This window comes from Astatotilapia calliptera, chromosome 3 (genome assembly GCF_964374335.1).
Source record: "Astatotilapia calliptera chromosome 3, fAstCal68.1, whole genome shotgun sequence".
Taxonomy (NCBI): domain Eukaryota; kingdom Metazoa; phylum Chordata; class Actinopteri; order Cichliformes; family Cichlidae; genus Astatotilapia; species Astatotilapia calliptera.
In genome coordinates, this window is record NC_137424.1 from 19169400 (window position 1) to 19195197 (window position 25798).

Sequence of the window (25798 nt, forward strand, 5' to 3'; positions counted from 1 at the left end):
AACTCAAAAACATAGTTTTTAATATTTTAATCCTTATTTTTAAAACTTTTTTTGTCATTTTTCTGAATAACACTTTAGGAGGAACGTCTTGATGCATTCTCAATCATCCAGGAAAGTAAATCTCCAAAAGTTGATTCTCTTCATCTGGACGTAGCGTAAATGTGTCCCAGCTGGACTTTTGTCAAAGCTGGAAAGGCTCCTAAAGAAAGTTCCAGTCGATCCAGGAGAGAAGGACAACCGCTGCCTAAGAGAAAACCTGTAGCTATCCCATATGTGTCAGGAGTGTCGGAGCAGCTGAGTCGCATTTTTTCTAAACACTGGGTCTCTGTGGCTTTTAAACCCCAAAACACGCTGCGCCAAAAACTGGTCCACCCCAAGGATCGGGTCCCCCGACACAAACAGAGTAACATAGTGTAGCTGTTAAGTGCAGGACGATTGGCAGGATTTATACATCGGGGAAACCAAACAACCTCTGGCTACAACACAGCAGAGCCACCTCGTCAGGCCAGGACTCTGCAGTCTATTTACACCTACAGGCCAGTGGACACTCTTTCAATGATGAGGATGTAACATCCTGGACAGGGAGGAACGCTGGTTTGAAGGCGGAGTCAAGGAGGCCATTTACGTGAAAAGGGAAAGACCATCTCTGAATTGAGGAGGGGGCCTAAGGGTACATCTGTCACCATCTTACATGCTGTGATTGCAGCCATTCCCCAACTCTCTGTGAATGGTACTCATGACCATTGATCAGTGGTTGTTGATCAATGGTCATGAGAATTGCATAATTAAGATTAAGGAACTGACCTCACAGCCCATTGTTCCTTCAGTGGGCTGGTTTCAGTCATTATGCAAATGTCCTGTTTATAAGATTGAATCCTGCAGTCAGCTGAGACTGAAGGAGTCACCTGGATGAGAGACGAAATGTTTCTCCCACAAAACGCTACGTCCAGATGAACTGAATCAACTTTTGGAGAAAGAAGTTGAATCAGTATTTCAGCTTTAAGAGGGTATTTTAACACAAACATCAGTCCTTCTACTTAAGTATGTTTGACACTTTGTTTACACCTAAATTAACTTTACTGTTAACCAGTTTTCATGTTTCTGTAATCCACCAGTGTGCTCATGCTTTTTTAAGTGAAAACATATTTTTAATGATCAAATATAATTATGTTTGTTATTTGTGGATTTTAAATGTCCTTGACAGAGACAGATGATGATCATTATCCTGCACTGTGGTCTCAGGTTTGGTCGAGCTAGCACAAAGAATGGCTATGTTGAACTTCCTCCTGGGATCTACACTAAGAAGTGAGTCCAACATTAGCAGGGTCTCTTTCCTTTATCTGGATTCACTTTAGCATTCACAGTCACGTGAAGCTTGTTATTAACTCGATAAGTCAACCCAGGGTTTCAGCTGAGCGCTCACATGAAACACATGGTGTTGGCAGCATCTGATCAATCATATTCATGGAGCCGTGTATCAGCAACAGAGCAGCTGAGTTTGCAGAAGGAAGTCAAACTAAACCACAGGAACAATATGAGGAGATTACACACATAATAAAATACTAGCAGTAACACAGCTGCTGCAGACAAATCAGTCATGTGATCGTGTGTGAGAGGAGAAGGACTGTAAAGGAGTTTGGTGTTAAAAGCTCTGTATGAATGTGGGAGACTTTGAAGGGCTTTAAAAAGGCCAATATCAAATAAAAGGCAGCAAAACTGCTGAGTGTGAAAGTCACCAGACTTATCAGAGCTCTGTGATTAAGACCTGTAAGAACACCTGTTTGTACTTGTTGGCATTATATCAAACACACACGTATATTAAGCCTTTGTTTGAACTCTGGTTGAATTTGTTACTTTCAGACTGTGAAACATCACAGAGGCTGCAGCTGCAGATCTTTTATTCACCTGGAAATTTACTTTAAATGTTAGATGGAAAATGTATTGCTCAGTTTAACCAAAGTAAGAACAAGAATCCATAAACCTTCATAAAGACAAACATCTCCCAGAACATTGAGCTGCTGAAGTGTCACTGAAGGGAAAAACTATTTGTCCTCCTCCATCCAGCAACACCTGAAACACCTGAGTGGAAGCTCCTCCCTACACTGTGTTTGAAGCAAAGCACAAAGGAGACACCTGCTGGAGCAGCTGGAGTCCTACAGACACTCAGCCTCTTCACTACACAAACACCTCCTACAACATCCACTCTTTCCACTCTGACTGCTGTGTTTGTGGAAACACTCCAACACACACCGCTTCACATACCAACATAGAAATGTGTGTGAAAAAGAGCTGAGCTGATATTAAACATGAGGATTTATTCAAAAATACAGAGTCAGGAACAACATCTAGACACACATTACCTCTCAGAGGCAGAAGAACAGCCTTTAAAGTGAACACCAGCATCCTTCGACCTGTTGCTCTTTAAGGAAACACAGCTGGGTTCAGGTCCAGGAGATTCTGGCCTCTTATTGATCCTAAAAGAAAAAGAATAAATGTCACAGCTTCATGAGACAGGAAGGAAAAACTGGAAATATTAAATTAAAGACATGATGAACAATCTCATAAAAATAATGTACTTACTCTTTGTCACATAACAGTCTTTTGTTAAATTTTACAACAACATCCTTCGACATGTTGCTCTTTAAAGAAACACAGCTGGGTTCAGGTCCAGGCTCTGGATTAGTTTCAGGGTTATGTCCAGCTGAGCCTGGTACGCCCCACAGCTCTGGGCTTTAAAACAACACACACAGAGGTATGAGTGTGAATAATGATGGAGCAGTGATGTGAGTGCTGAGCTGTGACATGGAGAAGAGTCATGGACAGTTAGAGATGGTCATCTCACCTCTGAGCTTTGGTCTGGCTCTCATGTTCCCCACACAGAGTGCTTTTAGAGGGAGGGACTCCCTCCTCTCTGTCCTCACACTGATCCATGCTGCTCAGTTCACATCAGCTCACACACACTTTCTACCTTCACCTGCAGAGGAAACACAAATCATTCATGTGCACATCAACTGAGAGCTGCAGAGGTCGTGTCTGATGTGTTGGACTAACATCCATCTGAGACGCAGCTTTCATCAGTTCACTACAAAAAGTGTCACAGAGCCCAGTTCAGCCTCCAAATCCTCCATTACTGTAGTCCTACAAAGCAGCAGGTCAAACATGGCTGCAGAGAGCAGCTTTATGTTAGTAACCATGTCCAGGACCGAGCTGACTGCTTACAGAGTTCATACTCTAACTGCTAGCTGCTCTGCTAGCTAAGCTAACTCAGTAACAGTGACTCTGACAGCAGTTACTGTGGAACAGCGGCTGAGCTCAGGACACATTCAGTGTGTTTAGTCTGAGTCCTGGACTCTGATTCAATGGATTCAATCCAGCTCAGAGTTTCATGTGTTCATCAGAATAAAATACATGCACTAATATAACAGAAGTAATGCTCTGAATGCAGGACTGTAATGGAGGATAAATAAGGTTTTTACAGCCTGAAAGAAACATTCAGTTCATATATTTGTAGACAGTGAAGCAGCTTTTAATACTGCAGCTGTTTCCTTCACCTGTGTGTGTGTGAGCCACACCTTCATGTGCTGCTTTAGAAATATGTGGTCTGACTGCTCAGACTGAGTCTAGGAGGAAAGTTCACACGCTGGAGAAAGTTTTGTTCCTAACTTTGTCAGAGTTCGGCTCCAAAGACGAAGAAGACGGAGCTCACAGTCTGTAGATGGTCCTCAGTGTGTGTGTGAAGCCAAGAGAGCACACAGGAGTGTCTTTATGTCAGCAAATCAGTGTGTGTGAAGAGTCTGAGGGAGTGTGTGAATGAGACTAAACACTGAAACCAACAGTCCAAGAAAAGCGTCTGGACTTCTTTAAGTTTAACTTAAAGAAGTCCAGACGCTTTTCTTTTTGTCTCCATAATGTCTCCATAATGCTGCAATGTTATCTGCCCCAGAAACACTGTGCAGAAGCTCTGATGGTGACACAGAAAAGTCACAGTGGAGATACTTCTGTCCACCTTTGATTAGACTCATTATAAAAAGGAAACAAAGTTTGAACACAGTCATGTTTCCAGTTCACTGACTTACATTTATTCCATGGACACTCACTCTAACCTGAAGCACAGCTACAACCCAACATTGTTGAGGCCTCATCTCCTCAAACGTCACAGTTTCATAACGTCACCCTGAACTCCACTCACGGAGTTTCTGTCGCCATTGTAGTTTTTAAAGTCCCGTGATAAAGGCGGGTCTTTCTGTGAATCCGCACGCTCATTGGCTAATAGCTCGAGATTGACACATCGTTATCCAATGAGCGTGCGGGAACTTCCGACATAAAGTTGTTTCCTTTGAAAAACCAAAGTCTGATTATTTTTGCCTCCACTGACGGAGCCTGTTGTTCCCGCCACAGAGACACAGTAATGTCAGAGCGGTGTTAACACTCACCCTGCCTCAGCACAGCTCTCACTCTCCTCCTGCTCTCTCACACTAAACGGAGGCTCAGCTAAACTCACTTCCTCTCTACTTACAGGAAACCAGCGCTCAGAGGAGCCGACCGGCCTCACATTTCACCCACAGACACGAACAGCGTGGAATTATTTTATGTCATAAGAAGAAACATATTCATGTTAACACTCACCTGCCTCAGCTCCACCTTCCTCCTCCTGCTTTCACTTTCACTGCTGCTCCCTAAACACAGAGGATGCTGGGACTTGTAGTTGTTTCCTTCCGGTGCGGTCTTCCTCTTTGTTTGTTTGTGTTTGTGTTCAAGTTATTTCGATCATGTAAACATCAACAGAACACGTGAAGCCACACAGAGTTTGTATGTCGAGGTGGGTAGGAGGGTTTGAGGGTTTGGGGAGGGGTCAGAGGGAAGAGGTCTCTCAGTCTTGACAATCCACATTGATGGCATTGCATCTTTCAACGTGTTTGTGGGTCGATTTGGATGCTCCAGGTGTGAGAGCAGCCACTCAGCCTCTACTGCAGATGTGTGTCACAAGTTCATCTAGTAGTAGGCTATGGCACTTGGCCACAGGTGGCAGCAGTGGACTGGCCTCCATGTGAGACTGCTCCAGCTGCTCTGTGATAGTCCAGCTGCAAACTGAAGATCATATGCAAGTTTTGGAAATTAAACTGTACAATATAAAGCGCCTTGAGGCGACTGTTGTTGTGATTTGGTGCTATATAAATAAAATTGAATTGAAATTCAGAATATTCTTAACTTAGCTTTAAAACCAACCCAATCTCTCCTCCACACTCACAAACAAAGACAAACCAACTGACACATCTGAGTCCCTCACTTTCTTCAATCCACTCACTCTCACAAGCTCCACTTAGTCACACTGGCTCTGTTTATTACTAATTACTATTGTCTCCCCAGAAACACTTCCGTTTTCTTTTTTCCTATTTGTGTTTTCGTTTTTTGTATTTGTGTTTTCTTTTTTCCTATTTCAGTTGTGTTTTTTGTGCTTTTGCAGCGTTTTTTTTTTTTTATTGCTGGTGTTTTCTTAAGTTGCAGTCCGTTTGGCCTCTCAGGGCCACCGTAGATAAGGGCCAAAAATAAATACATAACATCATTTCAAATCAGTTTAAAGGTTTATTTGCAAGACACAAAAACAGAAAAAATTAAAAGTTACAAATGTATTGTGCATGAAACAGGAATTCAAACGTGGCTCAGATGTGTGTCACAAGTTCATCTGGCTGTAGGCTATGGCACTTGACCACAGGTGGCGCTAATTGACTTGACTCCATTTGAGTGCACACAAAGTAAACTGCACACTTTAGTTGTGAAGCGAAAACGCTGAAATCGCAGTAATAACACGTACGAGGGGAACGATAACGAAGACAAGATGCTCCTGATCGTTACTCTTGCTGTCCTGTGAACAGCATCGGCGTGGTGTTAATGGTTTGCTTTTGTTTTGGCGAGCGCCCCGTGAATGAGAATATGACCAGGTAAACCCGCGACATTTTTAAATAGTTTGTCGTTCAACAGCAACAAGACTGACGGAGTGTGTTTGAGGAAACCTCACAAATGTCACAGATGAAATATTTGGTGTTTATTTGCTGGTTTGTCGGTAGCAGCTCCTTCAAAGTAAGTCTACCACACATCTGTTTGACCAACGCCAGTTGATTTGGATCACCGGTCCAAACAATTTGAACCATTGTTGTGTTACCTTTTGTGTTGAGTTTGACTGATATTTGCTGGATAGCAAATGTTTTAAAGCTATGCAACCTTTATCTGCACATAGCAGTTAAACTGTTTAGATCAATCTTTATTGATAATATACATTATTTATTTATGAATTACTGTGTACACAAGAATAAGTTAATGTATTAAGTTAAACTGGCTGAAGTTTTTGTATTATTCTTGTGATTTTTGTTTTATTGGCCCTGTTTAGTTACAGGCCAGGTGACCCTTTAGGGGTTTAAAATGCCGAGCCAATGAACAGCTGGGAGCAGGAATCTTTCTTCACTGAAGCTTCCACTTCCACGGGTCTGGTAGGAAGTTGTCCAAGCCAACAAAACAAACAGACAAAAAATCCATCTATCAATCACCTGGATCACCTGTTGAGAAAGAAAAAAGAGAAAACAAGCAAACAAAAGAGAGCAATATAATAAACAACAGCATCGCGATGATCTATGTGAATATAACTGTAAATACTAAATATTGAATATTATTGTGCAGCACGTAAGATCGACAGCGCACAGTGTGCTTTGAGGTAGCAGCCAAAATGCAAGGCAAGTTTATTTATATCGCACAATTCAACAACAAGGTGATCCCAAGTTCTTTACAGAACATTAAAAAACAAAAATGGATAAAAAGCATGATTTAAACGTGACGTGCCCGTGAGCTCCGCCGGCAGCCAGCTGTGCCAGAGTGACCGAGCCCCAGGCTGAGAGGCCAAAGGCACCCCACCCTGAAGGAGCCCGAGCGAGCCCCAGGCTCCAGGCCCCGACAAGCAGTACCTGGACGCCCATCCCCAGACACAAAGAACCACCAATGCACCGATGTCTGAGGGCGTCTGCCACTGGCAGGGGGAGTGGTGGGGGGAGATAGGCCCCCATACCTTGGAGGGCCTGAGATGTCCCCAGAGAGGTGGCGTCTGATACCCGACCTGACATATGGACACAGACAAACAGGCACACACAGATACAAACATCCATTCCCACCCTCATGCTCTCATATGCAATTACTCAGCAGCAGGTAAGCGCATAGCCCCTCCTGGTACCCCTCAATGTCTACGTGTATTTAAAATTGAGAGGTGGGCAACGGCGCCAGGGGTGAGGTTGTACACCCTGATGTGATTCTGATCTTGGAAACATTAAAGACATTCATAGCCAGACTGCTGACTTTGTGTTTTCATTCAGTCGCCTAACAGAAGTGCAGTGAGAAACGATTTACCCCATCCTGATTTCTTAGCTATTTGCATATTTGCCACACTTACGTGTTTCAGATCGTGAAGCAAATTTTTATGATAGATAAAGATGACCAGAGTCAGCATAAAATAAAGCTTTTACATGTATTGCTGGGAGGTCGGCAGCTCCCTCCACTGCTTGGCCCTCTGTGAAAAACAACTGGGATCCAGCTTCCCTGTGATGCTGAATTATATAAGTGGACAAAAATAAATAGATAGAAGGATGGATGATTGTATTTTGTGTACAATCGTTGAAGTGTAAAAAGGGTTGGCCCTCCGTGGTGCCCTAAGCAAAGTTTGATTTTTGGGGCCCTTTAATAGTGCCAATAATAGTGATTAATGATCACCTACTATAAATGTATTTCATTTTCTAATGTTGATGTTGTTGTAATCCACAGTGAAAAATGTCATAAAAACAGATAACAAATTTGCAACTTTCATGAAAATGTTTTCATTAATATTTAAAAAAAAAAAAAAACACCTCCCCCTGCTGGCCACACAGAGAAACAATAGATAAAACCTGAGAGCTGCACAGTTGCAGCAGTGTGGTTTACGTCATTCTGTTGTCAGCCTGTTGTCAGCCTGTTTTACACATCGGTGGTTTCTTATTGACGTGTAAAAAGATCTGAAATCGTAGTAAATTCAGCTGCTATTGTGGGCTGGGGATGATTTACACTTAACATTTTAATAACTGGGTATTGAATGTCATAGGCCCAATGTTCCCTCTAATTTTTCAGGTGTCTGAGCGAACACACAAACTCCCTGAGCGGTTCCTTGGACCACTGTGAGCGACAGCAGACGTGTGCACTGTGGTCACGCCGGCATCGAATCCATCCAAGTTTCATGGTTTATTAAAATAATCAAATTACAGCGTTTACATTTATGTTAGACTACTTTTAATTAACTGCTTCAGCCCATTTACAATGAAAATGTAAAAGAAATCTTGTTCATGACCTGTGTAGTATATTAACACTATTGGAAGTACAAATAACTTGAACTCCAATTTAGAAAACACAACTTTTTTTTTTTATAAAGCTCTGACTTGTATTATGAGTCCGTGGTCTGGGAGAGAGTCTGTAACTCTCTGTCTCCAAAATACTGTATATAATGACCAAAGCTGGGAAATTAATCAATCAATCAATCAATCTTTATTTATAAAGCACTTTTCATACAAAAAAAGTAGCACAAAGTGCTTTACATGGTTAAAAGCACCCCACCCCGCCCTCCAACTAACCCCCCCACACTCTCATTAACATAAACAATCATGAATGCACCCATATCCCCCCCCCAGCCAGGCTGAGAGGACCCCCAGAGCCCCAGCAGCCACGGTCGATCACAGCCCCGGTGCAGAGAGCCCCCTCCGAGGAAACACTGGAGATATGTCACAATAGGATATATACAGGGTAAAAAGATAAAGTAAATAAGAACGGGATACAATAGAAATAGTAAGAAGATAAAAAATGAGTAAGAATAAAATCAATAAATATTAGGTAAAACCTAAATTAATAAATAGAATAACAGGATAGAATAAATAAGCATAAAATAAATAAACGTTAGGTGAAAGATAAATTAAAAAGGTGGTCTTGAGCCTGTTCTTAAAAACATGTACGTTCTCTGCGGCCCTGAGCTCCTCCGGCAGGCTGTTCCACAGACGAGGACCATACCCCTGAAAAGCTGCCTCTCCGTGAGTATGTGTGCTGTCTTTGGGAACAGTCAGAAGGCCAGTACCAGAGGACCTCAAGGTCCGCGAGGGTTCATATGGTAAAAGCAGATCTGAGAGATAAGACGGCCCAAATCAAATTCAAATTCAAATTTTATTTTTCACGCACACAGTCATACACAGTACGATATGCAGTGAAATGCTTGGACAACTGCTCGTGACCTAAAGAAAAAAAAAAAAGGAAATAAATAGGAAATAAATAGGAAAAATTAAAAAGGGTAAATTTAACTAGGAGGGAATAAGATATAAATTAAGGTTAAAAATGAAATAACTGTACAACACAAATTAGAATGAAGGGTAAATTTAACTGGGAGAATAAGATAAAATATATAAATTAAAGTTGAAAATAAAATAACTGTACAACAAAATACACAATATAGAACTATATAAGAATGTATGAAGAAATATAAATAAATAAATATATACACAATAACAGCAGCTGTACAAGTATTAACTGGAAATGAAGAATATAGTGACCAGTGTTGTGCAATCCACATTATGTCTTGTGCAGTGCAAATATGCTTAAAGTGATTTAAGTGATGAAGTGAAAACAATGTCCAGAAAGTCCAGTGTGTGTGTAAGAACCATATGTGTGGGTCAGTACTGTGTGGTGGTGTGATTGAGAGACCGTATCGCCTGCGGGAAGAAGCTCCTCCTCAGTCTCTCTGTGTTGGTCTTCAGGGAGCGGAATCGCTTTCCTGACCTCAGCAGAGAGAACAGTCTGTTGTTGGGATGGCTGAGGTCCTTCACGATCTTCCTGGCCTTGGTCCAGCACCGCCTGCTGTAGATTGAGTGCAGGTCAGGGAGCTCGGAGCGGATGGTGCGCTCAGCTGACCGCACAACCCTCTGTAGAGCTCGTCTGTCCTGCATGGTGCTGTTCCCGAACCAGGTTAAGATGTTTCCCATCAGGATGCTCTCTATGGTGCACGAGTAAAAGTTCCTGAGCACCTTGGAGGGCAGTTGGAAGTCTCTCAAGCGTCTGAGGTGGTAGAGACGCTGTCGGGCCTTTTCACCACGGTGTTGATGTGACAGGACCATGACAGGTCCAGCGTGATGTGAACTCCGAGGTATTTGAAGCTGTCCACTCTCTCCACTGGGCACTCGTTGATGACGGGGGTCTGGTAGTTCCTCTCCTGCTTAGTGCTGAAGTCCACTATCAGCTCCTTTGTCTTACTGACGTTTAGAAGGAGGTTGTTCCTCTGGCACCAGTTCTCCAGATTCCTAATCTCCTTCAGGTAGGCCGTCTCGTTGTTATCAGAGATCAGGCCCACCACGACGGTGTCGTCAGCAAACTTGATGATGGTGGTGGAGCTGGTAGTGGCCACGCAGTCATATGTGTACAGAGAGTACAGCAGGGGGCCCAGAACACACCCCTGGGGGGCTCCAGTGCTGAGAGTGGTGGAGGCTGAGACATGTCCGCCCATCCTTACTGCCTGTGGTCTGCCAGTTAGGAAGTTGGAGATCCACTGACACATAGATGAGCTGAGTCCCAGATGCTCCAGCTTGGTGGTGAGTGTGGAGGGAATTATGGTGTTAAATGCAGAGCTGTAGTCTATGAAGAGCATTTTAACATAATTCCCCCTTCTAGTGTCCAAGTGAGTGAGTGATGTGTGGAGGAGATGAGAGATGGCATCGTCTGTGGAACGATTTGGACGGTAAGCGAACTGTAGTGGGTCCAGTGTGACTGGTAGTGAAGAAATGATGAAGTCTCTGACCAGGCGTTCAAAGCACTTCATCACTACTGAGGTGAGGGCTACAGGGCGATAGTCATTGAGAGAAGCAGACCATTAAGACATTTAAAAACCAATAAAAGAACTTTAAAATCGATCCTGAAATACACGGGGAGCCAATGCAGCGATTCTAAAACCGGTGTACTGTGGGCCCACCCTCTGGTCTTCGTCAGCACACTAGCTGCAGTTTTGTAAAAGTTGTAAGGGTGATATATTCTTTTTGGGGAGACCAGAGAGCAGGGCGTTACAGCAATCAATGCGACTGGTAATAAAAGCATGCATCAACATATATAGCTGAATTTTTTTAATATTTTGTACACAATAACAGAATAATTTCAGAAAAACACAAAATGACTGGTGTCAATATTATTTGCCCCACAAAAAAGGTCGAATATAAAACAATATTGCAAATATTGCACAGTTGAAAAAAAAAAAGCACTACAGCTCAGTTGTTCCCGCCATCCTTTGTCCTCCTGTTTCCCCTCCCTCTCCCCTCCAACGACGAGTTTGATGGTGTTACGGATTCAAATATTGGGGATGGATACAAGAGGAAAAACCACAATAACAACACTGGTCCGACCGGGTTGAGTCAAACGATGATTTTAATGATCACACGCGTGGGAGATGGACACCGTACGTAGACAGCATCAGATCTCAAAATGGTGGAGCATTGATCAAACTCTTATAGCCTCTAGTGGCCCCCACCTTATCATAAAAGCCTAAACATTCACATGCTTTCTCTCACACGGCGCCTAAGCTACGACCTTGGCTCCCTGTTTATCTGCTCCTGCTGAGATGGGGCAGAAAACTCCAGCATGTTCTGTTCTCTTCTAATCAGACAAATAAGGTGATGACTTTCTGCGAACAGTATTTCTTATAACTCAGCAGTATAATGCATCATGAAACAATATCATTCATTCACAATAAATCAGCAGTCTAATGTAATGCAAATCAGTTTAACAAATGCAATAGTTATCAGCTTCTTCTAATTCAGGAGAATAATGCAAACTAAAACTACATAATAATTCACAATCTTCAATTAGGGGTCTAACGTGGCATAAAATAATATTATAATACCACACTGGCAAACTTCTCCCAATGTTTCCACTGAAGGGGTTGAAAGTTAAAAAGCGCCGAAGGTTAAGTTAGGTTTGGAGTAAATCATGGATGTGCACACGTGTTTGTGTGCAGCTTGTAGTGCAAACGTGCGTGCAGAATTCATGCAGACATGTGTAACTGGTCGTTTTGAGGTAGAAAAGAGTGATGCGCGGTCAAGCTGGTAGTTGAAAGTGTCAGTCAGAGTAGAAGAGCATTGTGTAAAAATGCAAGTAATAACAAAAAAGTGCAAGTCATTAATCGCATCACCCTGAAAAACCTGAGTAAGGAGTGCAGCTCCTGATGAAAGGAGGAGCACTGAAAACCAGGAAATGATGTTTCTGGAACAGTCTGATGACTGAAGCTGGATGTTTGAAGTCTCAGTGAACTGCTTGTCTTTTCCCCACAGCTCCTCCCTCAGCGATGTATATGGCTATATGTTCTGAACAATGTGCTGATGTCCGTATCAGGTAACAAACAGCGTGACACAAACGGAGAACATTGTGTCCACTCGATAATATGCTGCTCTAAAAAGGCTCCATCCTGCAGGGAAGTCGTCCCAGCTTTACTCGCACAGCCTGCCAGCTCTGTTTGAACAGAAAGGACATCTGCACAAGAAACACAGCAGCCTGTCGCTCAGCACCAACCGCCTCACTGAGCGGATCAGTCTCAGGTACGACACGCCATCACAGATGCAGGGAAACAGGAGCTGTAGGTGCAGCAGTGTTAATAATGTCATGTATGATGCTACCACTTGATTTTGAGGAAGGAGGATACTGTAAACCCAATTTTGTCTGCTTGTTCTGACCTGGATATTCTCTGTTGGCCACAGAAAGTTTACCATATCTGTAAAGATTCCTGACACTAAAGGTTGTAGGAGGTGCAGTGTAGGTAAGCAATGCCGAGTTACTCTGGTCAGTCTGTTTGTTCACGGAGAACAACTGCAGACACTTAGTCCTGCTCTCTCTGTTTCAGCAAGAAACCCATACACAGATAGTACATATCTGTGCGGGGCTGTCCCATCTGGCCTGGTTTTACTCTTGTGGTATGAGCCTCTTCAAAAGTTCATGCATCTAAAGGTTTGTACAGATATGTCGAACTTGCCACCTGAATAAATGTCTTCCTTTCTAACTCTAACCCTATTTCCACAATGCAAACCAGCCATTAGACCTGGATTACATAAAAGTAGACAGACAGCATATCAAAATCTGAAGCTGAAGAATGTAATTGATTTTTTTTAATAACATATACATACTTTTTATTCAAGCCCAACAAGATTTTAGAGACTAAATAAAAGAAACGTTGTATAAACGCCATCAAAAACACCAACAGCACCTTCTCTGGGTCCAAGCTCGTGTAACTGAATGGTTACCATGTGTTTTCTGTGCTACAGGAACAGTGTTATCAGCACACAGTTCAACGCCAGCATGCACCATTAGATCACATAGCACAGATAATTGACAGTTTTTTTGTGAATGTCTCGCACATTTCATAACGATAATGTATGTACTGTGAGAACAGAGCTCTGTGTTAAGCCTGTCTGCAGTCCTAACACAGTGCTGCTTGGAGAAACACGCCTGTGTCACAACATTATGGAAAAGTGGCATCAGTCCAAAGACGTGCAGTTAGGGGATGGATGGATGGATGGATGGATGGAAGGATGGAAGGATGGATCGACGGGTGGATGGATGGATGGATGGACGGGTGGATGGATGGATGGACGGCTGGATGGATGGATGGATGGATGGATGGATGGATGGATGGGTGGGTGGATGGATGGATGGACGGATGGGTGGACGGGTGGATGGATGGATGGACGGGTGGATGGATGGATGGATGGATGGATGGACGGATGGATGGATGGATGGATGGGTGGGTGGATGTTTGGACGAACAGATGGACGGGTGGATGGATGGATGGATGGATGGACGGCTGGACGGATGGACGGGTGGATGGATGGATGGATGGATGGATGGATGGATGGATGGATGGATGGATGGATGGATGGGTGGGTGGATGGATGGATGGATGGATGGGTGGATGGCATCAGTTTATCTTTAATCTCAAGATTTAATAATCACACAAGAATTCTGTTGTGCTGTTTTTGACGGTTGTATGAACAGGTTCAGCTCAGGTTTAACAAGCATCACTTAACCATCCATGAGAATTTATTTAGTTTTTTTTGTTTTCCTTGGTGACTGTTTCACAGCAACTCGCCATCAGACTCCCAGATTCTCTTCTCAGCTGTGTGTTGGAGTGAGAGACTGTAGTAATGATAAACCACCAACCGGCCAACAGCTCAGGTTTGATATTATAGAGCTGAACGGCGCTCCTGTTCCAGTGCCAGGTAGGACCGTTTCTGCGTGTCTCTGCTGACTTCCTGAAGCTTCAAGCTTCAACTTGTTGCAACAAGCTTCCTTCTTTCCGTGCATCAGGAGATAGTGGAGCACTCAGAGTCGTGCAGGTAACCCAGCTGGACCGAGACACTGTTCTCATCACCTTGGAAAGTAAGTCCCCTCGCATATTGTGAATCCTTCAAATGTCTTTCATGCTCATTCTCAATCTGTGTACTGTTTGGACAGGAACTGTAAAGATCGTGAACCTGCAAGGACTTCCATCCAGACAGCTGGCTGCAGAAATAGTCTTTGACTTCCCCATTGAAACACTAGGTAGAAATGATGATGTGACAAACAAAGTGAATGAGAGCTGATGTGTGTCCTGAAAGCTGAGTGACACCTCCTGTTCTGTCAGTCTGCTTGCAGGATAGTGTGCTGGCGTTCTGGAAGCATGGCCTCAAAGGGAGGAGTTTCCATTCAGATGAGGTGATGAACTAGTAAATTCATCCAACGTTGGCTGAGCTCGTATCATGTGCTTATCATATTAGTTCTAAGTCATTACACATGTGAATTTTCACTTTATGTGCAGGTAACACAAGAAATTACAGATGAGAGTCGTGTGTTCAGAGTTCTGGGAACAAACAGGTATGTTAACTGTATGCTGATGTTAGCAGAGACGGGTCTTCCAGCGGAATCTGCATGAATATTGAAGATACTTATATTGTCTAGACGGAGGAATAATCACACGTGGGGCATCGGCTTTTCACCGGAACAACACTTAGTTTTTATTATTGAACTCTCGCGTGCACTCTGCAGCATAACAGGAAGCATCCTTTCAAAATAAAATCACAACAGATGACAACAAGGGCATACCTATTAACTAGCTCAACACCCCCACTTGCACTCACGTTGTCAGCTTTACATGCATTCCAAAAGAAACAGTTTTTCTTTACTATTTGTTTACACTCCAAACATATATTTCTCAAACTTCAATAACTTCCCCTTTGTTGCTGGCTTTGTCATAACATCGGCCACCATCAGACCTGTCGGACAATACTCCAATATCAAATTTCCAGCATTAACTGTTGATCTCACAAAATGATATTTGATATCGATATGCTTACACCTCTGTCTGTTAACAGGATTCTTTGCCAATGCAATAGTCCCTTGATTGTCCTCAAAAATCTTTGGCGGTCTCTTTTGATGCTCATACATGCTTTGCAACAGTTGTGTCAAGTACAAACATTCTTGTGTTGTTGCTGCCAAAGCTATGTACTCTGCTTCACAAGTTGACAAGGCAACAGTTGGCTGCTTCTTTGTTCGCCATGACACCAAAGTACCTCCTTCATTCAGGCTTACGCAGTAACCTGTAGTACTCCTCCTGTCAGTCACATCCGCAGCCCAGTCTGAGTCACTGTGACCTTGTACTCTCAAATCTTTGTCACTTTTCCTGTAGCACAATGTCTTGTCTTTTGATTGTTTCAGGTACCTTAGAACATGTTTCACAGTAGTCCAATGTTCCACAGCTGGTTCTTTGAAGTGCTGTGACAGCTTACTTACAACAAAACTCAAATCTGGTCGTGTGCAAGAGGTCAAGTAAATAAGGCTACCTACTGCCTCTCTGTACATTCTGACATTGTTCATTTTCTCAGCATCATCATTGTAGTTCACAAGGAGTTGATCTTGGTTTACAGTCTTGCATTTGAAATCTTTCCAGTATGTTTTCTACATATCTCTCTTGTAACATTTTTACACAATCTTGGGTTTGCTCAAAATCAATACCAAGAAAATGTTTGAGTTTCCCCATATCTTTCATTTTGAATCTTGCAGTTAGCATTTCTTTCACAGTTTTCAAAACCCTTTCATCACTGGCTGCAATAATAATATCATCAACCCATATGATCATGATCACTTTTTCTTTTCCTGTTTTCCTTGTGTAAACACAATGATCTACAGGACTCTGCATGAAACCGTTCTCTATCAAATAGTCATGTAATGTCCTGTTCCAGTTTTGGCCTGACTGTTTAAGCCCATAAAGTGACTTTTCCAGCTTGTAGACCAGTTTCTCATCTGTTTTTCCTTTTATTTCATAGCCTTCTGGCTGCTCAACATACACTTCAAAATCTATTGGTGCATGCAAGTATGCGGTTTTTACATCCATCTGATGCAAAATCAGGTTTTCTTGTATTCCACACTGCATCAATACTCTTATGCTTGTCAGGTTAGCAGTCGGAGAAAAAGTTTCATCATAGTCTATCCCAAAACACTGGTTGTAACCTTTAGCTACGTACCGTGCTTTATATTTTTCTGATCCATCACCACTGTTTTTCTTCACATATACCCATCTACCCCCCACTGCTTTCTTTCCCTCAGGTAAGATTGTTAGGGTAAAGGTGTTGTTCTCTTTTAAGGATTGCATTTCTTCATCCATAGCTGCTTTCCACTCTCTAGAGTTGGGTGACCTTGCAGCTTCACTGAATGTCACGGGTGAGTTACTTATCAGTCTGTAACAGTAGTCTATGTTAGTCAGCACTTGATCATCAATGTCTTCTCCTGACTCATATTCATTTAGATAATCTGGTTTCTTTCTTGTTCTAGAAGGATACCTTCTGGAGTTTTCAGTCTCATCACTAAGTGGCATCTGACTGTTCACTTCTGGTTGGTTGTCAGTATCTGGTTCCTGTGAACTGGTACTGGGGCTTTCCCTGTTCACGTTTGGTCTCTCCCTCACCTGTATGTCTTCATCCTCAGATGTCGTATCAGTTTGTGTTTGCTTTTCCTCATTGTGTTTGGTTACAAACTTAACCAGCCTAAACTTTTGCACTTTGGCGCTGTCTGGGAAATAAACCTTGTATGCTGGACTGTTTTTGTCGTAGCCTACAAAAATCCCTTTTGTACACTTAGAATCCAGCTTACCCTTGTTTTGCTTGTAAGCATAACACTCACACCCAAACTTTCGCATTCTGGATAGATTGGGCTTCCGCCCAGTCAGCAAAAAGTAAGGTGTCTGCCCTGTCCGGTTGTTAAAGCATCTGTTTCTCACGATAGCCGCTGTTTGAACTGCATACGTCCATAATTCCTTTGGTATGGCACTCTCAATAAGCATGCACCTCCCCATATCAAAAAGTGTTCTCCAGCCACGTTCCGCTGTACCATTCTGGTGAGGGGAATATGGGGCTGAAGTTTCATGTCTTATTCCATGTTTGTTTAACAATACCTGGTAACTCTTTGCCATGAACTCTGTGCCGTTGTCTGACCTGATACACTTTACCTTCCTGAGTGGGGCTGTATCGGCCAAAAAGATTTCAGTTGCTTGCATTGTTTCACTTTTGTTTTTGAGAAAATATACAAATACTGCACCGGAAAAGTCATCGGTAAACAATAATGCATATCTGTGTCCATCTCGTGATTCTGGATCTATCGGCCCTGCTAGATCCGTATGTACCAGCTCGAGAGGTTTCTCAGCTCTCCTGTCAGGGTTTCTATTCCTAGTCTGGACAAATTTTCCCTGAATACACACCTCACAGTTCAAACTTTCTTTGTCAGTTTTCCCTTTGATTTTCATACCTTCAACCACATTTTGTAGCTTCAGAATGTCACTATGATTGCAATGTCCCAAAATTTCATGCCATGTCTGCACATCAAAACAATTATTACACTTATCATCGTACTCACTTACAGTCTCAAGGTAATAAAGTCTGTTGTGCTCATGGATGTGAAACTTTGTACCGTCTCTGTGTTGAAGGACGTTCCTTCCTTTCTTAAAGATGATAGTGGCTCCGTTCGTGGTGGCCGCTCTCACAGAGAAGATATTCTGTGGAAATGAGGGAATGCATAGGGCGTCTTTCAGTGTTGTTTTACACTGTCTCCCTCTGCTGTCAATCAAGCACACCTCTGCATCTCCTCTGCCTTCAGCCACTCCTTTACACCTGGTGCCATCAGCTAATTCCACACAGTGCGTTCCCGGCTGTTAAGGTTCGTTCGAGTTAGGGAAGAGAAGAAAGCAAGCCCAAGTCGAAGTAGGTGTCAAAAATAGTGATCTTTATTACACACTTTGCGCACTTAGTGTGGGAAAAGACAATTTGCAATCGAATCCTCTCGTCAACTGAAGCATCAGTCTCCTTATATTGCCTTTATGACATCACAGTTGGATCTTTACTGGAAATGATCTCAAATGATAACAATTCCCCGCCTATCCCAAAGTTTTCCCTTATATAGACATCAACTGCTACTCTTAAGAGAAAAACAAGTGTGTATTACATTGTGCATTTTGTGAAAGTGTATTTTATCAGAAAAACTGTCCTCAGATGACCCTCCTATTATTACTAAGTGTGTAGGTGAACGTGCGTGTGTTACATAAGTGCGTGCATGTAAGTAGAGGCCAGCGTACGTGCAGAACTACACGCAGGCCTGCCAGGGCCCAACAGGACTCGTGGATCTGTATAGTGTGACTGCTCTGCTCTAACGTGCAACAACTTTATATAAACAGTCAGTGTGGATTAATATAAACAGTCAGTGTACATTAATATTTGCTCAAAGTAACACAGATGTAATTAAAAGATTATACTGTCAACAGATTCAACAATGGCAAATGAATAATCAATGATAACTGATTGTGAGAATACAAAATAAAATATCTCCTGATCACACTCCTCCTCTTTGGCCTTTTGAAAAAAGGCCAACATTTAGAGATATTGTGTCACTCCTCCGTCCAGGCGGCTTCTCGCAACGGCATCATATGTTCCGGACCAGCTGACCCAGCTGAACCAGAAGCTATGGCCCTGCTCACCAGATTACCCAACACCTGCCTCACCAGAGGAATGAGACAACACCCGATCAGCAACAAACCTAGAAAAACTAGAAGAGAAAACATGGCAGACATAAACAATCCCTTATATTGCCCAAAAACAGATGTGAACCAATCTCCCAGCCTTGAGTTCACGCCTGATTGCTCATGCATGGTTCTAGATAACGTTTTCAAATTTTCCAGCGCCCGCGTGACTGTTCCGTCCGGAGCTGTATTGTTGGGAATAAAGGTGCAACATAAATCTCCGAACATCGCGCACACGCCTCCCTTCTCGGCCAATAACATGTCCAGCGCCATGCGATTTTGGATTCCCATTAACGACGTCGGACCTAATTGTTCTGCAAGACCTTCCACCGCGTCCCTGGTGAGATTAGAGAGTCTCAACACATTATAATGAACATAATTAATGCGATCAACATTTTTATTGGGAGTCACCCACAGAAACACACTTTCAAACCCGGCCGCTATCTGATCAACTAACTTATACTCATCTGGAACTCCTCGGGGAACTCCTATTGAGTCTATCCAGGTTGGCGAGTCCCGTCTTGGATCATACTTGTGGATAGCTCCTGCGGCTCTCCTCCGTCTGGCTGTAGACACATCCGCACCTTGCTGTGGGATTGTCTCTAGCCTACTGCCTATGAGCATCAAAGGTGCAGCTAAGCGCACCAGAGCACACGTTCCCACACTCCCCAAGGGAACCTGCACCAAAAGGGTGTACTCCCCACAATAATAATATAGCCCACCTCTCGCCCAGGTGCCTATAATTGTGCTTGGGTCACCTACATCATTGTTAGTCCTACCTGTGATTGTCCTCTGGCACCAGCTTGGATTAATCCTTCCTAGCCTAAATCTCACTCTGTCTGTAGAAAACTCAAAACATGTATAATTATCTCGTTTTGGTGTGAATGAACCTGGTTGTGTGCGTTTATCAATTGGCGGATATAAACCTGACAAAGTGGTGCAGTTACCTGTGTCCACCGCCTCTCTAGTTAATCTCAACATGCAATTATATCCCCACTCATCCTCTGGATACAGAGGAGCGGGTTCAGTAAACAAATGTGGTCGAGCGGTAGCACAAGCAACACAATCAACCACTTTCTGCTCCTTAGCATTTTGAGCCACCCAATCTAACCAAAGATTCCTATCTCCAAAACCTGTGGCACGCTCTATCAACTCCTGAGGTTTTAACCTAGTATAATCAGTGGCAACAAACCATTTTTCTTCTGGATCCTTGTAAGTTACTGTCTCTACGGGATCTGTTTGCACCGTGAGATTCAGTGCTGAGTCATTTCCCAGCGGTTTAAACCTGGGATTAAATAAATTCACCCGAATTAACCCGAATGGATCTGTCCCTACTTTATCTACCCCTACTACTAAATAAAACGCACCTCCATCAAACCCAGGTTCAGGGAGTTCACTCCATGGTCCTAGGGAAAGAGTAATAGGGTTATTTGTAACAGAATAATCTCTCTGAATAGCTATTCCTTCAAGGGCCGGTGGCACCGTTGGCTGCCATCCTACTCCTGTCCACGCGACCACATCCTGCCAAGAACACCACTGATCCGTTACATAGGTGTAGATGTCACTATCCCATGATGGGCCCCACACCGACTTAGGGTAACACATCATTGGATGATAACAAACCCACACATTATATGTTCTCCAACTATTCCCGTCACCCGAGCATTTAATTACCTCACACAAATCGAATGTGAACGCTGTTGTAGATCCATTAACATACCCAAACTCGACTCCGCCACTGGCTTTGAGACACCCATCATCCCCACCTGAACCAACCGCACGCTTGACTTTTTTCGACGATTTGATCGGTTCGGGCTCAGGAGCGGATAGACCTCTGTGTCTGGGCAATTCACCTGTCTGCCAAAAAACAAAGAAACACGTTATAACACTTATTAACCCCAACACCCCCGTTATTTCCCAATTTTCCCACAATTTCATGATGACTGTTCCCAGGCTCATTTACTTTTACTCTATACTAAAAAGATAAAGTTACAAAAAGAGTATAAGGTTATGAGTATAAAAATATGCGAGTAACATACAAAACTATTACGATTCCTTCCTTGGCGCGTGACGCTCCCCTTCTTTCTTCGCCTCACTCAGGTAGACTACCGAGGAGGACCGTAGCACAGGTGGAACGAGTATTATTCTGGCTCTATGTTCCCTCCTGCGTCGATTGGGTGGAAGCTAGCTCCAGCAAACTCTCGTCCGCGACTGCACACTGAGACCAATGGAACCAGGTCTCCCCTTTTCCCTTTAGACGGACAGCACTGGTGGTTCGGGCAATTACTTCGAAAGGTCCGGTCCACCTTGGGTCTCTCCACTTTCGCTTAATGACCTTCAGCCACACCGCCTTGGCATCGGGGATGGACCTGTCCTCCGCTTTCACCCCTTCTCCAACCTGTTGTGTGAAACTAGACACAAGAGCTTTTAATTCTTTCCAACATTCAATATGTTTTCTATTACTTTTTACACTTTCTTCCGCCGGAACTGTTGTCCAAGGACCTGGAAACTGTCGTCCTGTCAACAGCTCATATGGTGTGAAACCTGTGGATTGATTAACACAACATCTTATTATCATCAATGCAACTGGCAGGGCTGCTACCCAATTTAGCCCCGTGTGAGCTGAAATCTTAGCAATTTTATTCTTCAGATTTAGATTCATTCTTTCTACCTTTCCCTGCGACTGGGGGTGATATACCGTGCCAAATCTATGTTGTAACCCCAGCTTCTGTTCTACCTCTGCCAAATCTTTGTTTTTGAAATGAGTCCCATTGTCGGACCTAATCCGCTTAGGGAAACCATGCCGGGGGATGTAATGATTGATTAAACACTTAATCACACTTTTTGCATCCTCCCTCTTGGTAGGCCATGCCTCAGGCCAACCCGTCAAAGCATCTACACTTACCAGTAGATATCGAACTCCTCCTGGACCTGGATCAATCATGTCAGTGAAATCAATGACAATCTCTTCACCTGGTCTTTCTGGAATGGGGAACTTACCTGCCTCTGGTTTAATCACTGGCTTCGGATTGTGCTTCCCACAGATCAGACAGGTCCTAGCCTTTTCCTTGATCATATCCTTCAAAAAGGGATGCCACCAATGGCACAGATGTCTCCCCATCTGGGCGACACCTACATGTCCAAGGCCGTGCGCTTCGGCAATCTTCTGTTTTGCCAAGTTGGCTGTCAACACTGGTCGACCGTCAGGTCCTCGCCAGAGACCTCCTTCTTCCCAGGCTCCTCGACTCTTCCAGATCCCTTTCTCTTCTGGGGCAGCCTCCCCTTGGGCCTTCCTGGCCTCCTCTAGCATGTTAACTCCTGATTCTTCTTCCACCGTTATTTGTACCATCTGTCGTGATGCTTTATAACCCGCTGCCTCTTTTGCAGCTTGATCGGCTTCCTGATTTCCTCTGGCCATCAGGCCGGTCCCTGAGGAGTGGCCTTTGCATTTTATGATGCTCACCTCCTCTGGATCTCCCAAGGCCTGCTCAAGTTCTTCCATTTCCTTTTTGTGGCAGATTGGTGCGTTATCTGCTGTCCTGAATCCTGCTCTTCTCCATTGGGCTAGCTCCACATGAGCTGCTCCAAAAGCATAAGCTGAGTCCGTGTAAATGTTGACTCTTTTTCCTTTTGCAAGTCTCAAAGCTCGACTTAGAGCAATTACTTCTGCTCTTTGGGCTGACTGCTGCCCTTCAAGTCTTCCAGCCTCCTTCACTTCAAATGCCGCCCCTTTTCTGCAAACTACCGCGTAGCCTGCTTTTAATCCTTCATTGTCCCTGTAGCAGCATCCATCAGTGAACCAATCTTCAGCTCCTGTCAGAGGTTCTGCTTTCAAGTCTTCTCTTATCTTCTCGTCCACTTCAGCTCTCTTTGCGCAGTCATGAGGTTCTCCTCCTGACTCCATTAAATCTGCCATGTTAATTCCTTCATGTGTGAAAGTCAAGTTAGGAGCGTCTAAAACTCTACACACTCTCTGTTGTGTAAGAGGTGTCATGGTGAAGGCTTGTGAGTTAACATATGCCACCACACTGTGGGTGGTCAGCACCTTCAACGGATGGTCCCTCACTATATGTGCTGTCTTTTGTATAATTTTTGACACCCCAATGGCATGCTGAGTGCATCTCGGGTGCCTTGTCTCTAATGAATTCAGCCTGATGCTGACGTACATAAGTATATCTCTTCCTCCCCCTTTTTTCTGAAACAACACCCCATTAGCTATCCCGTGTGTTTCAGAAACATCAAGATAGAAGGGTTGTTCGTAATTAGGGATAGCAAGATCAGCCGATCTAGATAAGTCCTGTTTTAATGCAATAAATGCCGACTCAGTGGCCGATGTCCATGGCAGTTCAGCCTTAAGATTTCTGACACCTGCCGTTTTTACCAAATCCCTCAACAGGGCTGTTTTGCCTGCATAATTTGGAATGAAGTGCCGGCTGTATCCTGTTAACCCCAAGAATGAGAGCAACTCCTTAACCGTACGCGGTCTTGGATGTGTCAAAATCTGATCACGATGAGTATTTAGCAGACCCACTGATTTGTGAGCAATGACACGGCCCAGAAATGTTACTTCTGGCCGGACCAACTGCAACTTTTCTTTACTGACCTTGAAACCGCACTCAGCGAGTCTCTTCAGTATGGTAAGTGAAGCTGCCGTGCATGCCGAAGCAGACGGAGCTGCAATGAGCAAATCATCAACATATTGCACTAGTGAACACCCCTCTGGGAGATGGCATGGCGATAAAGCTTCTTTCAACACTTGGTTGAAAATGCCAGGGGAAAGTGCAAACCCTTGTGGCAACCTTGTGTATCTGTACTGTTGTCCCCCATATGTGAATGAAAAAATGTCCCTCAGAGACTCATGCAATGGGAGACAGAAAAATGCATTCGCTAAATCAATACATGTAAACCACTTCTGGTCTGGTGTTAATGCCGTCAAGGCTGTGTATGGGTTTGGGACTGGCACCGTGTCAGTACGTAAAATGGCATTGATGGCTCTTAAGTCATGTGCCATTCTGTACTTTCCTGTCCCATGCTTCTCTACTGGCAAAATAGGAGTATTCCAGTAGGATTGAGAGGGCTCAAGCACCCCTACTTTCAATAGCCCCTCAATGGTTTCTGCAATTCCCTCCTCAGCTTCTCTCTTTTGCCTATACTGTGGTTTCCAAATTGGCGTTTCAGACTTCAGCTGGAACAAAACGGGCGAACACGTGGCCTGGCCCACATCCGTAGGCCCTGCTGACCACAAAGTGTCAGGAAGAGTCGCAAGTGCGGCAACTGCATCCGCATGGTCTGTTCTTTCTCTCCCATGAATTCTTGAGATTTGTTGATGCTCCAACATCACTGTGTCCTCTGATTGACAAGTGATACGATAAATTTTGCATTTTGGCGAGTACCAAACGTCTGGAATCTGAGTAGCTTGCCAGCCAGGTTCCTCGAGGTCTCTTTTGACCATCGTCCCCAGCTCCTTCGCCTGATGACTCTCATGGACCGCCAATGTTATATGGGGCACTGAATCAGGTCCCATTTTGAACCAAGGCCGTTGTTCGTCAGTTAATTTTACTGCTGCCGCGACGCCCTCCGGACCGACATAGATGTTTTGAGAACACACATTCCAAGTCTGGCCTTCAAGGTCAGACTGGAACAGGTCCCTGTAAATTTCATCATCATTTCTATCATAATAGAGGGTGACATGGAACGGATCCCTGGGGGGAGAGAAGACTGCCAAGGCCATAATCCAAGGTTTCCACAACTGATATTGTCTTAGTATGCCTTCTTCCACCACACGACCCCAATAGATGTCAGCGGTCGTTTGTTCACAGTCTTTCAGCAAGTACTGGTTCTTTGAAAATGTCCCCAGGCACGGAAACTCTTTTCCTCCTGGAAGTGTCACTGTTAGTCCATCAGCTGAACACATGATGGTGGCCCCCAGTTTAATGAGCAGATCCCTGCCCATCAAGTTCACAGGCACATGGGGAGACACCACATAGCTGTGCTTCAATGTCTGTTTTCCCAGCACCGTCAGGGCTGGATTGGTTGTTGGCAGCGTCATTGGTACCCCAGAAAACCCAACAACACTGACCACATGGTTGGAAAGTGTGGCACTGTTTGGTTTTTGTTTCAGTGTTGAATAGGTAGCCCCAGTGTCCACAAGGAAGGTCATTTCATCTCCTTCCACACTCATTGACAACATAGGATCTGCCACCCCCATGTTGTCTGGTCTCTGTGGGTCCCGTCAGTACAGCTCCTCCTCTCCGCCCCAGTATCCCAGGGGATACTGAGCCGCTGGCGCCATGCCTGGGTTTGGAGCTTGATGTCCCCTTGTCTGGCCCACTCTGCCTCGAAAAGTTCCCTGTGCCTGGGGTGATGATGAATAAGCTGTTTCTGGTAGCCATGGCGTAGGACAATTACGAGCCCAATGTCCTCGTCCTCCACACCTTCGGCATACATTCGGGTCCAGCATAGGTCCCCCCAGACCACGGCCCCTTGGTCCACCTCCCCTTTGGGATCCACCACGTCCCCTCAGCGACCTAGTAGCCCCCCAATTCCCCGCGGGTCTTCCTTGCCTTGGGAATTCATTGGCGGGCCATCGGTCATCAGGGTACAGAACCGGATTCAAATCTGGCCAATCAGGCCCCGGATTGCCCGGTGGCTGCGCCACCAGCATCTTCTTAGGTCCATCTTTGG

General features: G+C 44.1%; 2 protein-coding genes across 3 annotated transcripts in view; one reads left to right on the forward strand and one right to left on the reverse strand.

The window, feature by feature from the left end:
* Positions 1 to 25798, reverse strand: part of LOC145425249 (TELO2-interacting protein 1 homolog) — a 276230-nt gene that overhangs the window by 114455 nt on the left and 135977 nt on the right. The window lies entirely within an intron of this gene.
* Positions 13992 to 15005, forward strand: LOC113035157 (mitogen-activated protein kinase kinase kinase kinase 5-like). The gene is made up of 5 exons (XM_080298268.1): positions 13992 to 14294; positions 14383 to 14454; positions 14530 to 14616; positions 14699 to 14769; positions 14873 to 15005. Exons 1-5 carry the CDS (start codon positions 14108 to 14110, stop codon positions 14984 to 14986), a joined length of 531 nt encoding a protein of 176 aa, XP_080154394.1. The 5' UTR covers positions 13992 to 14107; the 3' UTR covers positions 14987 to 15005.